The 14765-nt window shown below is 33.0% G+C and overlaps 1 protein-coding gene across 4 annotated transcripts in view; it reads right to left on the bottom strand.

The window, feature by feature from the left end:
• The window catches only part of LOC133197203 (neurobeachin-like), a 121782-nt gene that overhangs the window by 102617 nt on the left and 4400 nt on the right, over positions 1-14765 (bottom strand). For 3 of the 4 annotated variants that reach the window (XM_061333111.1, XM_061333113.1, XM_061333114.1), the window contains exons 2-24: positions 10559-10663; positions 9543-9669; positions 8740-8840; positions 8343-8438; positions 8018-8139; positions 7652-7778; positions 7188-7307; positions 6661-6807; positions 6460-6516; positions 6230-6370; positions 6054-6116; positions 5148-5230; positions 4252-4360; positions 3936-4088; positions 3591-3759; positions 2871-3013; positions 2483-2580; positions 2250-2342; positions 2083-2145; positions 1380-1488; positions 1143-1224; positions 846-969; positions 65-257 (exon numbers count right to left, since the gene is read on the bottom strand). In XM_061333111.1, coding sequence (XP_061189095.1) covers positions 65-257; positions 846-969; positions 1143-1224; positions 1380-1488; positions 2083-2145; positions 2250-2342; positions 2483-2580; positions 2871-3013; positions 3591-3759; positions 3936-4088; positions 4252-4360; positions 5148-5230; positions 6054-6116; positions 6230-6370; positions 6460-6516; positions 6661-6807; positions 7188-7307; positions 7652-7778; positions 8018-8139; positions 8343-8438; positions 8740-8840; positions 9543-9669; positions 10559-10663 — 2625 coding nt within the window. The remainder of the gene's footprint in view (positions 1-64; positions 258-845; positions 970-1142; positions 1225-1379; positions 1489-2082; positions 2146-2249; positions 2343-2482; positions 2581-2870; positions 3014-3590; positions 3760-3935; positions 4089-4251; positions 4361-5147; positions 5231-6053; positions 6117-6229; positions 6371-6459; positions 6517-6660; positions 6808-7187; positions 7308-7651; positions 7779-8017; positions 8140-8342; positions 8439-8739; positions 8841-9542; positions 9670-10558; positions 10664-14765) is intronic. The other variant, XM_061333112.1, reaches the window with a different exon arrangement.

The raw sequence follows: 14765 nt of genomic DNA, 5'->3' as shown, positions 1-14765 counted from the left end.
TATCAGAACTAATTTATAGTTCTGATTTTAAACATCTAATTAAGATTATATATTTTCCATTTACCTTTGAGTGCAGAATAGCTAGAGTATCAATCCAAACTCTCCATCCCCCAAACTCAAACTTGACAGCATGATGTAGAAGCATCCTAAACAATGCCATTACCATATCTGTAATCTTCTGTTCCTCCTCATTACGAGGGTAGATGTATGCTAGAGTGAACAGCCAGTCCTGCCACACAGACATCTGCAGCACAGTTCTACAATACACAGGGATCTTGTTAGAGTTTATTACCAGCTACATGTAAGTATAAATGTTCTTCAGTAAAACAGAAATACTAAAGGGAAGATGGAAATAGTAAATTCATGCCAACAACACTCATAATTTCCTCCCAATAGTAGAAAATTGTAAATTATTAAGAGGATTTATTATACTTCTACTGATTTTTCCCTATATAAAATTATATCGAAGATGTGAATTCCCTAGAAATCACTGTGAATGGACTAAATCTCTATTTTGCTGTGTGTTAGTCCAGTGAGCTAATCCCCGCTTTAAAAGCTTTTTTCCCAGTTATCCGTAATCCTCTAGATTTTACCTTAAATTTGTATCAGTATTATAAAACAGCGAAAAAGTATATCATTGAGGGAGTAAGCAAGATTCCAGTTCCCCTCAACCAGGAATATTCCCCTCAGCTTTGCCTCAGGGAAAAGTCCTGACCTCAGGAAACTGAAATCTTGCTAACTCCCTCAATGATAAACTTTAACAGTATAATAATGAATAAGGCTTATAACAAAGCAAATTGCAATGATTAACTGAATGAGAGAAGTCAGTAACATTTAAATGTCACCTTCTGTTATCCCTGTTGTTGTTACACAGTATGGTCAGATCCGACAGGAAGCAGCGTTTGACCTCCATAACAACTGGACTAAGCTTAGACTGGCGGATCATGGTCGCCACCACCTTAAGAATAGCTGTCAAACATAATCAAATCTCAAGTTTAATACCAGCACTGGTAATCGGCGAAGACCAACAAAATTTTTTTTTTAAAATATATTATTTTCAACATCAGTTATATACTTAATATCAATGCATTCCTCTGGTAATTCATTAGAATCTCCTTGTATATTTTTAAAAGCAATTTTACCAGAATTTTCAATTTTGATCGTTGACTCTGGTTCTGTATGTTTTTTTGTACAAGTCTCCAATGTCATTCTTTCTGTTAGAAGCTGAAATATAAAACATATCAATGTATCACTTAACAATGTAACAAACCTCTTATTTTTAACAAAAGCTTGTGTAAATATGACATTGAATAAATTCAACAATTTTTTTTTGGCAAGAACCATACAGAAGAAAAATCTATCATAAGTGATATCCTCACCTCAAACAGGACATTGTATATAGGCATTGTTATGGTGGACACATTCAGCATTAGGCGCTCTCCTATCAAGGAGAACAAGTTGTGTGGCCCGAGGGCATCCGATTTTCTCCTGTGGAAAAAGATTTTAAAATATGTGTATGATCACTGTAACTGCACAATGCTAATACATTCAGCACTTCGTTTACAATGTATGAATTCTTCTTTTCGAATACTTTATTCCATATTTATGATATATATTTTGTTTTACTAAAATTTGGTTCCAAATGCTTCTTTTTTTAATAAATCAAATGTTCTTCATTAATGGAATATCAAAGTTTACTATCACATTTTTTTGCAATCATGCAGTTTTTCTACAATTAATTGATAAGATTTTATCTGATTTACATTTGAAATTCAGATAAGGGTAGTAGAGATATACATACTGAAAAAGTTCAAAAGAACGGTAAATTTCTCATGCCAATGAATTATTTTTAGTACTTCCTTACTTAGAATAAATGTACATGTAATATAAAGTTTTCTTTGAATAGCTTTGATCATTTTCCGATGTTCGCAAGCATTTAATGATCAGAAAAGTTATTATTCCTTGAACAGAAGAAACACATTCAAAAAGCAGCATTGAGACAACAAGAAAATATATTTCAGTACATACACTATATTATACATGTACACTGTTAAAATGTCAGAGAATGCTTCAATGTAAAACCTGAAGTGACTTTTGACTGATGACCGAGTAAAAAGTATTTTTATCATCTGCATAGGTGATCTCCTGTAAAAATACAGCACCTATCACCCCCAACAGGAACAGCAAGATATCAAGTTTAAGGTAGGGGGGATGGAATGTAAAGGGAGATGACTGGAAAATGTTCTTACTTGTGTGTACTTCTCATTAGCCAGAATCCTAGCAGTTTTAGGGACTGGATCCTTAACTCTTCTGAAGGGGATGCCAGCAGCTTAAAAATTGTTCTACAACAAATATGTAAAAAATGCATAACTTAAACAAAGGTTGGTTATTTAAATTTTAGAACAAATGGGTCTTTTTATAAATCACATCTTTATATTTAGAAAAGATTTTTAAATGTCCACAGATTAAATTTAGACATCACCTTATTCCACCTTTCTTATCAAAAGAGGGCACCATAGACATAGGGTGTTCTGCCATTAGCTCAACAGTCAACTTCAAAACATCCATCAAATTATCATCCTGTAAAAACAAGAATGACGGATTGAACTACATAAACTTCTGACAATAAACACTGCAGAAATCAGTGCATAATGGGAATTTTATTTTAACTATATACCTGAATGTTCTCTCCCTTTAAATTTTGAAGAGTTGTTTATCTATTACAAGTAGTACAGATAAAGTCAAGGATGAGTGCAAAAATTAAATGTGGGCAAAAATGGTTTATGCTTTTTCTTTGATTAAATTTTTAATTTTTTTTAAAGAATATTCTACCAAAATTTCTAGAAAATAAACTCCTAATAACGGCTCACCTCATGCAGAGTGGACAGATAATTGAGAATACTCTGGAGTTCTTCTTCCTGTACCCCTGCCCCTTTCAACAAGAGCTGTTTCAAATACATCAGCATAAAGGATCGTAACTTAACAATCTCATCATAGTTTGGTCTAGGGCCATCTAAAAATAAATCACAGAATAAAATATCAAAAGAAATACTAAGCCTATGGGCCCACAATGCTCACATTCATTACATCTTTTGCAAAATTATTATCATAAATGAATCTCTTTATTGTGGACCTACACCTGTCCCCATCAAAACTTTGGGGATATGTCTTGAACAGATTTGGATCTACACTTCAAACAATGCTTCTTGATTAGTTTGAGCCATTGTGGCTCTATTTATTTCTATGTAGACCTCTGTCTTCTACTGTGGACCCACCAATAACTATGAAGTTTTAAACAAACTTGAATCTTAACTACACGAAGATGTTCATGCATCATTTAACATAATGAGTCTTTACTGTACTTAAACATTTTTTTCTTCAAATTATCATCGTTCTTGTCAGATATCAAGGAGAGTATTACTACTGGTATAAAACTGAGAACAGAAGTCAAGCAGTATTGTTAATCACTCCTGGGTAAAAGATGTCACACACACTTCCTACAGTCCAATCCATGGCTTGGATTTTTTAACTCTCCTCAGAAATAATGCTATGCTAAAATGTCTTTATTTGTATGTTAAAACTAAACCTACCAGTCCCTTTAGGTACCACCCCACTCCTGTCAGCGGGGTTGACCACCCAGTAATACAGCTTCAGGGTGTGCATGGTCTGTAGTACAGCGCTGACTCGTCTGATGTTGTTATAAATCTGGGCATTGTTGATAAACTCCGTAGCCAGATAGCAATACAGCTTGGTCTGGACCTGTTTGTAAATATTCAAAACATGATTAATGCATCTTTTTTACTACATATAATACAACTGTATATATCTTTTATATCATTGATGCACAGATGCAAAATAACACATTTCTTATAGGAAAGATGATTCAATTAATTTTTAATCACTAGAAAAACAAATACATGAGTGGTGTAAAATACCTCTACACTTGAGTGGATCCAGAGGGCAGGGTTGAATAAAATATGATCAAACAAGTGTTTTAAGATAACACTTCCTGTGGGTAGGGCAACCAGATAATTGGTCAGTCTCAGGAAAATCTCCAGAACAGCTGGAGTCACGTGTTCCCTGCTGGCCTGTTTAAGGATAAAACTTGAAATTTTAACTATAACTTTAAAACAGAAAACAAAGTCTGGAGTGTTTGTCAAATTTTGTCATTATCTTTGTCTTCCATGAGGACCCAAATAAACCACATTTAAACAAACAGTCCATCATGTTACAATTCAAAGCTCAATCTACCTTCTCCAGCAAGTAACCTATCACCAGGAAGCCACGATTCTGCATCATCTGTTGTTGTATAGTGACAGAGCTCTCCATCAAACTGCTTACAATGTGCATCAACTTGGAACTGAAAAAAAAACAAACCAACATGTACAGTAAAATTCAGTTATGGCAAAGTCCTAGGGACCTGTGAATTTATTTCATTATATCCAAAATTCATAATATCTGTATAAATAATTTGTTAAGGCTCATATATAGCAAATTTACAATATACATGTGAATACCAAATACGTTACGCAAAATAATTCCTGAATCTCCCTCCCTCCCCATTCGGACATTTCTAAACTAGACTGGGACTGAATTTTTTTATGAGATCAAAAACTATACTTAATCTTTCTGTATTTACCAGATTCATTAAATTTAGGGTGTGCTGAATTTTTTTTTATACTGTATTGGGGGTGGGTGGGGGAATTAGGCCCTGCACTTGATTTTCAAGCTACTGCTTGACTTTGACTGGAACAAATCGAGTGTCTTGCTGGATGGCTATGGGTATTTTGGTACTAAAATGTTCATAAAGAATTGCTTTACAAGATCTGTATAGGAAACTTCTTAAAGGTTTGTTTTAAATTAAGACCTCCTATTCAAAGTTGTGCATTTTTTGTAAGAATATGTAGCAAAACTTAATCCCTAGCACAACCTATAACCTTGCAATTTTACATGGAATTGTTCAGAATTTTGCAGGGGATCCCAAAAAATTCATAATATCCATAAATTCCCTTTATCTGTGTTCATATTAAAGTTTCACTGTACATATTGTAAGCTGATCTTTAAATCTCCCTTACACTGTTATCAATCATTCTGTTTTACTACTGATGTCATTTTTAAAAATTTTTTGCTAATGTGCATCTTTTTACCAGATGGAGTAATCCACTTCACTAGAGGAGTTCTCTCCCTTCCTCACTGGCATGTCTAATTGACCAAACAATGGGAACACAACCTATAAAGAGAATAAATTTCATTCCTTGTATTTTGAATTTTTGTACAGAGGTTACAGTAATAAATCTTAGAAAATAAGAAGCTTACAAACATATAAAGAACACATCAGCATTGTGTTCACACTCCACTTTTGGAAAGTTTTTCCTTGAAAAATTGTCATACAACATAAGTAAATCTCAAGAATTTAAAATAAAAACAATATCTTACTCCTTTCTAAATGAAAGTTCTTATTTTAATTTTTTAGTTATAAGATGCATACATGATAAGGTGTTACTTGATTGAAATTGCTAGTCAGTCAACTGAGAGTTCTATTGACAGATCCTTGACTAAAATTCTGAAATTTGTTGAAGCAGACTAGACTATTCATCCCATGGAACAAAATCATATAATCTTCTTTGGTTGATGAAAACTTATAAATTTTCAAAAGTCTAAATTTTGTTTTCAATTAAATTATATGTACATTCTAAATGAGAGATTGGTTTCATGGCCAAAATTCCACAAAATATTGACCTTTTATTAATTTTCATCAGAATTCTTGAGATTTTCTGAAGAACTACTGTTAAGATTATGATAGGCTACATGAAAATGATATTGGGATAAATTTCAGTACGAGGATATGGTGCTTTAGCTCATTTGTCACCAAAAGCGGGTGTCTTTTTTTTGTCATAGTATAGGGTACTTTAGTTTACCCCCACTTTAGAGTCAAAAATTGTTGATATAAAGGGTGCACTGTACAATCACCGTAACATCAGTTTCATAAAATGACGAATTTCAATTCCAAGGTATGATAAGAAAACATAAATTCTACATATATAATTACTAACCTGGATTCCCCCAAGTGAATGAAGCGTACTGTAGATGGAATGTGTTATCACAGCCTTAACATCCTGTTAAATACACAGAAAAATGTTAATTTAAAATTATCAAAAATAAATCAAACTCAATAAATTCTCAAAGACACATGGCTATATTCAAGTATTTTGACAATATAATACCTTACCCCAGACATGAGAGCATGTTGAACATGGACAAAATAGGAGACATTTCCTTTAGGTGCTGATTCCAGACATAGCTGGCCATCACAGGCTATAGGGTTATACATGAACACAATCAAAGATGTCAACTTCCCATCATACAGCAGCTAAAATATAAAGGGTTTTTAAACAATAATGAATGAAGAATGATTAAACATAATTTAATTTCTGTAAAATATTATGAAAACAAACTTACTCTTTTGTTGACCACAACAGTTCCCAAACCGCTTTCATTTTCAAAGCGAAACTGGCTCTAAAAAAGTGTATTTTTAATACAGGTATCATATACACATGAATACAACATTGACACATTTGATCAAATTAGCAATCTATGAAAAACTACAATTGATACCAATGAATCATAAACATTTGACCTTGTTAATGGCTAAAACATTACCTTGTAACTTGGTCCTAGATAAAATATGGCTGATATTTGTTGTGGTGTGAGGGCCTCACTAAATAGATAAACAGTAGACATCTGACCACAGAACATATGATCTGTCTCTCCCTCAGAACTGGCACCCAGAACACATTTGTCAAATGGCTGTATGGAAATGTAAATATAAGTACTGAAAGTACTGAATGTCATCTTAAATGTAAATATAAGTACTGGAAGTACTGAATGTCATCTTAAATGAAATACTACGCTCTTATTGGTCATTAACACTAAATTACATACCGTGGTATTTATTTTAACTCTAAATTCTCAATTTTCTTTTATTTATCTTTCTGTGGAGAGAGAGTACTCAACAGCCAGAATTTTCTTAAATAACTCATACACATCTCTATCAAAATTCCTTTCTTATGCAAGCAGTGTTCCATTATTTACCAGTAACAGATATGGATAAAACATGCAGTCAATAGACATTTAAACCCATTATCATTAGCTACAGAGAAACTGCTTCATGGTTGGTTGATTCTTACATCACTGGTGCTGACGAGCCAGGAGATGTCTGTGCTGGACACGATTTCTCCGTTAACATAACACCGCAGCTCTGATTTACTCCAGCGGTTGTATACATGTACCACTGTCACCATGTACCACTGAAATAGGAAATTCAGCTTGTTACTCCTTAATAAAATAAGGTTATGAATTGGTTTCTAGTGAGTCAAATTTTTCACTGACCAAAAACGTTAATAGGACTGTGTTAGAACATAATGTGACCAACCACTAACTGATTCAATCCTGTAACCTTTTTATTTCTAGTGTAACCATTACACCTATTCGCAAGATAGCCCATATCAGTGTAAGAGTATTTGTACTTTAAAAACATTGCCTGGATCGCATATAAAGCATGAGTGAACAGCATTTTCATATTTAAAAAGAGCAATGAATTTCAATGTATTTTGCCTTCTTTCTGAATACAAATACATCTTATTTTATTTACCTTCCTGGGCTGAAAGTCATATTTGACACAGTGCTGGAAACCTTTGCCTTTGATTTTCATGGTTGTGATGACCAGAGAATTTCCCAGAAAATGTGCAGAATATCCAACCCCTTTGTTGGTTTTAAAACTAGAAAGTGTAAAAAATAATTCTGTATTATTTCAATATTCACACAATGAACTAAATTGTGAATGAACAGAATAGCTTATAATTAGTGCCAATCAATAACCAAATTTTAAAATCTACATACCCATTTCTTAAAATGATATTCTTGCAGCCAAATCAAACAAAATCTTTGAAAAATGCATATTCAGTACAATTTTCTGATCAATATACACAACAATTCTGTAAAGCTGATCTCTACTTACCAGTATAGGTATGGTTTTTCTCTCTCCACCGTGACTCCCGTAACTGGGTCTAGTCGTAACCAGCATGTAAATGTCCATCCATTCTGGTAAGGCCAGGTTTTTATAGGAGGAAGGGCGATAAACTAAAATTAAAATGACTTTCAATTCAACAGCTTCGCCATAATTGAAATTACTGGTAGTGATTGAAGGTGTATTGTTCTTGTTTCATGTTCTTTGCTTTTTTCATGAAAAAATATAAACTTTCTGTAAGCTCACACCTTTGGGAAATTACAACTTCACCACACTTCTTCTACATAAGAACTGACAAAATAAAGTTAGTACATACTGATCCCTTTTTCCCAGGGAAGCTAAAGAACTCGTCAGGACCCTCCCTCTGAGGCATCACTTGTAAAACAGACAGTAACTTCACTGCATGTCTTTGCTATATATAAAATAAATAATGCTTGTAAAAAGCATATTATCCAAAAGATGATAATTGTCACACAAACAAAACATAATTTGCTAATATATTTATAGCATATTTAGAGAATAGATCCTATTACAACAGAAACATCTCACCAAGTTAAAAACATGCTTACCAATGGTGATTCTCAATTTCTCAAAATGAGCCAAGATATCACAAATTAAATATATATATATACAGTTGTACATAAACTATATACACATATAAAACAAAACCAAGTAAGAGCCTCAAACAGCAATTCTTTTAGCCAGCTACTTACCCACTCCCCCTCTGAGGCCTCCAAGATGGAGAACAACATTTTCAGTTCTCGGACAGTGATGCTGTAACTGGCCAGTGTAGACAGCATGTCCACCAGCAGATCTGTGAAGGTCAAACAGACATCTTATATTCTATCGATAAAACAGTAAAATTCTAGGAGGTACTTGGTGGAGAAACATAAACAAGAAATTGAAATTTTGCAACAACTTTCTTTTGCAAAGTATCAGAGAAACTAAATTGCAACATCTTTTGAATGAAAATAAATACTGTGAACATGGTGAATGTTTTTTGATTCCACCTGTTTAAATTTTATGATTTTCTATGTTGCTATATTTCTTGGTGGTTTTAATTTCAGGGTCATTGATTTCTCATAATTAAATTTTGCAAATTTTAAAAACAAAGAAATTCATGAGAAATTATTTATAATAAAGACATCCAGTGACTATAACTAAGACACTGACCTCATATTTCCTAATGATATTCAATGAGGATTGTTACTAAACTTTGTATTTAATTACTATTTTATTCATACAGAATAGGAAAAGAGGGTTTTAAAGTGCATAGCACACACCAGTATTTGATCTTATGAATACATGAATGCTACATTCATTCTTTGTCAACAGTATTCTGAAAGTTTAAGGCTTGCAGAAAATTCTTTGATCATGAACTTTGTGAAATTAAAACCAATGTCATCTATTCACTTTTACAGTATGTTTCATTTCACTTAATGTGTACTAACCACTATGTATGATCAAGAATATATAAAGTGTCAGATAATTTCTGAAGCCTATATTTATCCCATACCTGCTATAACATCATCCACATCCTTCATCAGATTGAGTGCGTGTTCTATCAGCCCCACCTCTGTACATGCCTGTAAGTTCCTCCGACTCTTCTTTAACATTGCAGTAAAAACACTCCATATTTCAGCCTGCAAAATATGTACTTGTCAAAAATATGCATGTATGTAAAGGTTAAAAAAACTATCACATTATCATATTATAGTAAAACATTTGCTCCAGAACTAAAGTATTCAAAACTTTACCTATTGTTTGCAGTTTTACATTCCTTACAAGATTATTTCACTCATATAGAGACATCATCACATGCCAGTGACGAGCTCAAAATTTAAACCTTTACTCAGCACTCAGGGCCATTGAGCAGTGAGGGTGCTATACAGATGCCAGAGGCTGCTATGATACTGGACTCAGTTTTTAAAGTTTCATCCAAATGACCTGTAGCTTTCACTTAAGATACCGACCACTTGGTGAAGGAACAGTTACTACCTATATTATATGGACTTAGGTTTGCCGGCCAGCTCGAATCCACGACCTTCTAATCATAGAATGAGTAATCTACCAAGCTACGATGATGGTTTTCTTTTAAGGGTTTTCTTGGTAATAAGTTGGGTTTATAATAAGTTGGTTTTATATGAAAAGATTTAAATTTCCATGTTTTACTAAGAAGTACATGTGAATACATCTGGTACGTCTACAAATCTGAGTCATTTCCTCCCTGTTTTCTGGATCAGGGACATCTGTGTAATGGTATTATATTTCTGTTGCTACTAGGATAAATAAATAATGATCTTTAAAATAATTCAGATATAAATGCCTGCTGGCTCACAATGCATTTCACTACAATTCCATGTTTAGAAATGTAAATAAATAATCAGTGCCTACAACTGCAGAATATGTAAACAAGTTCCTTAAGCCACTATTCTGATGATATGGTGCCCTCTAGGTTTTCCATACAAAGGTAAAACAAGGAGACGATACTAACTGTACATTATGATATACATGCAATTAACACCACTGTACCTGTAACGTTACAGAACAGCTGGAGAAGACTCGTAACATGTGAAGAATATTCTGAGGCTCCTGGATGATGAAGTTTGTCTCGATGTCAAACTCTCCTCCCACCAGCTGAAAAACAATCACAATGCAGTTTAAGTTTATTCATTCAAATTACTTAAATCTTATTAGTTCAGATAAACACTGCTATTACAACCTTATTACTTCACTAGTTAAAATATTTTAATACACTCAAACCATGGTATCTTGAATGTAGAGGGACTGACAAAAAAAAAAGAGATATCAAAGACAATTCATAATACAACTGGAACCATACTAGATTGAATACTTGAACTCATATTTGTCATTTACAATTCAAGATAAAAGATGAATAAAAATTGAGTGCTTAATATACAAATTAAGAGGATGATAAAAAAAAAAGGTATGTCCATTAATCATCTCTTTTTTATTAAAATAATATAAAAAAAAAAAAGACATTTGATTTTTGTTTTTAGGTCAAGGAGCAATCAACGAATATCTAAGTTGGGGAAAATTTGTATCCATACAACATTTTATTGAATTCATGTAGACATCACCTATAAAACTCATCCATCTGTACACAATTGGTAAAAGATCAATTTTGCAATAATTCAGCAACAATTTTCTTTTACATGTTCTGATGTAGAAACTTCTAAAATAAAATATTCCAAATAAGACATTAACTATATGTATGCAGGAAAGCTGTTATTCTGATCAAGGGGAACTGTCTCATCAAGGACACTTGTCCTAAGACGGAGGAAACTGTTCTAATTTGTTCTCCTCCTCATTTCCTTTAATTTAATAAAATTCAACTTCAAGACCAAGTAATTTTGCTGCAAATCAATGACTGTTACCAAAGACTTGGATAATTCAATATAATTGGTCTAAATTTTGTTCATTATGGAGAGAAGAATTCAGTTTCTTCCAGTTTAATTTCTAAATCAATCAGCCATTAACCACCAACAGGACACTGCTTATTCATGATGAAATTGTCAGCTTATGGTGAAGGATTTCACTCCATTCTTATTGAAGCTGCTCTACACAAGAGCTGTATAAGACTTTGCTCAATGTGGGTTTTATAGAGGGATGAATTCCTGAGGACCCAAGTAAGGCCTGATGCTTTTATATCTGAATGATACTACAGACACCTTCCTACAGACAGCTCATTACAAGTTATTCCCTAACTAGCATTACAAAACTCCCAGGGATGGCTTTTCTTTAACCAAATTATAAACTAATTTTCAAAAGCTGTTTTCTAGGACCCAGTAGAGTAGTAATTTGCAATCTTTTTACATCTTCCGACTGCTCTAAAATGGCAATTCATTCATTAATATTCAGGAAACATAAGCCAGAAATATAGACATTACTATATTCCCATGTTCATTTCCTGGTTATCAATATTCCAGTAATCTACTTTACTTACAATAAATATAGCATACTTAAATAGCATCAAATCTATTATACAATGTATTTAAATTTACTTCCTATTGTATTTATAGTAGTGTGCCTGTAAAAGCAATATGTCAAATGTTCCTATAAAACTGCACAGTTTTGGGTATAAATCTTAGCATCAGTCATCTTTTACTGCATCGTGAATACAATATGATTGTACACATGTAAAGATGAAGCAAGTTTAATGGCCTAAATTTGACAATCCATGCTTATTTCACATTATGAAATAATTACAGGTTTTTCACTGTTGTTGGTCAATGTCTAAAATATGCATGAGAAAACTGTAATTCCACAAACTGAAAGAAAATGTCAATAGTCACTAGAGGTAAAACCGAGCTCGCTCGAGTGAGTTCATTACACAAATAATGGTTATTTGGCTGAGTTCAAATACCTACAGGTATAAATATTGATTTGCAAATCCCTGGACTCTATTACAGAAAATTTATAGACTTCAGACTCATTCAGGAATGTAACAAAGATGATATTGAATGGTGTAAACATAGTTGTCATTCAGAAAGATTTCACAAATACCAAAGCATCAATAATATATTAGGAATATACTACATCAAATGATAGAAAAGTACTATCATGCAATATCCATTGATTTGATAAGCATGGTTTGTATGCAATTTAAATGCATTTCAATTCTTTTAAAAAAAAAAAAGGAGGAATTTTTCTAGAATCCAAGACAGTAGAGTTATTTTCATCATTAGACACATAAAGATAGTCTTCAGGCAGAAAGGTACATTAATGAAAAACCAGTATTGATTTAAAGTCTGTCCATATCACTGTCTAAATGAATGTTATTAATGTTGATCAATCTTGAATCATCACTTGCAGTTTGTTAAACATTTATGGGAGAGGGCTGCAAATATTGACATCCCATTGCCTTAATTGTGCTTGCGTACCCTGAGATTGTAGGTTTCATTGAACAGCTAGTTTTTAGTGGACATTGCATACATCTAAGAAGGACCCTTAATCAATCATTAAACATCTCCAGCCCCCTGATATTCCTAGGCAGATAACAGTCTTCAGAGACTACGGCATCCTGCTGTCAATATAATGTACAACTTTCCTCAATATTACTGCACTGTATAAAAACAGAGATATTTGGCCAAAGAAACAGAAAAAAACATTTCTATATTAGTTCAAGGTGCATTAAATGCAGTGCTTTCTCTGGCCCTAATGACAGGGGTTACTTAAACTAGGTAATTATGGCTCCTCAGACAGCAATAAATCATGCCTTCCTTCCTGCTGCAGGTTGCTGACACTGTTGTGTGTGGGGTTTATTAATCAAGGTGATAAAGTCAATCCCTGATCAATGATCCATCAGAATGCTGAGCCAGATGCATATACCTGTTCATTTAATCTCTATGGAATCTATTACCTGGGAAGGTGTATAATTCTAAATTCGCCTGTACGCGACTGTCTCCTACGTACACTAAATGACTCCTCAGTGTATTTCTGTGTATGCTTTACGTACACTACATGACTCCTCGGTGTATTTCTGTGTATGCTATAAGAGCGTGCATCTTATGATCATATCTTTTGATCTTTGGGGGTTTGAAGGGAAAATGGAAACTTTATTACCATAACTTAAAACAAGTCATTTGAAATACATGTATCTTTACAAAACATGTACACTGTAATAACCATTTTATGACTGATATCTACACTAACTCTCTATATCATGTATTATCAGTATGTCAAAAGTCAGTATTGGTCAGTATGTGTTAATCTAGAAGTTCAAACAACAATCAAAGACTATGTCAACTGTTTTCTCTGAAAAGCTAACAAGAAAAAACAGATTACTTTTTTCACTGGTACTAAAAGATGTAATTGAATATTTTGAATTCCTTGTTTACTCACTATATGTAAGTATTAGTAATGTCCTGTTCAAACAGAGTTTAATTCGAATTAAATGTAAGTTACTGCGAATTAAATTTGAACCGCATTCACACGAAAAATTTAATGCGAATTAGTTTAATTCGAATTAATTTATTGCACATTAAATTACTTCGCATTAGCTCCATGTGAACGCCAAGCGAAGCTAATTCAAATTAAATGTTGATGCATGTGTAAGGGCAGAATTAAGTCGCAGGCCACATGTCGGTGGTCAAATATAGGTACTTGTGCTATTTTTGAGTGGAAAACAACAGAAAATTATGGTAATTACTAAAATGTGTACAGACACTATGACATTATGTCAAATCAGTGGTCAAATGCATCTGCTTGGCACAATGTGACATGATTTGCAAATGACGTCACAGTAGTCTTACTGAATAGCCTTATTGTAGAAATAAAAATTTAATTCGCATTAGTTTACTTTGCATTAGCTGTCGTATGAATGCAATTTATTTCGCATTAGTTCAATTCGCATTATTTTACTTTGCATTAATTTACTGCGAATTAAACTCTCCGTGTGAACAGGGCATAAGAAATAAACTACTTTTAAGGACATAGGATACTAAAAAATCTTATAAAAACAGTTTGTATAGGCTCTGTTATTGCTAAAACACATACTCTATTTTTCATGAGGTTTTCTTATCAAACCATCTTTATTTTCACATTCTCCCAAAATCTGTATACTTTTATATCTATATTGAAATTCGGTGCAAAAACATGAAAAATTGAAATTCCCAAAAAATAAAATTAATTTGAATAGTAAAAACAAAAGAATACAGAAGCTATGATAAAAACCCACTTTCTCCAGATTTGGGGTACCCTGGCATCCTATGACCTT

The sequence above is a fragment of the Saccostrea echinata genome, unplaced genomic scaffold, assembly GCF_033153115.1.
Source record: "Saccostrea echinata isolate AGI-Se365-2 ecotype Australia unplaced genomic scaffold, CSIRO_AGI_Sech_v1 ptg000030l, whole genome shotgun sequence".
Classification (NCBI taxonomy): domain Eukaryota; kingdom Metazoa; phylum Mollusca; class Bivalvia; order Ostreida; family Ostreidae; genus Saccostrea; species Saccostrea echinata.
The sequence above is the reverse complement of the archived record's forward strand: the minus strand, read 5'-3'. Positions and strand labels throughout refer to the sequence as shown.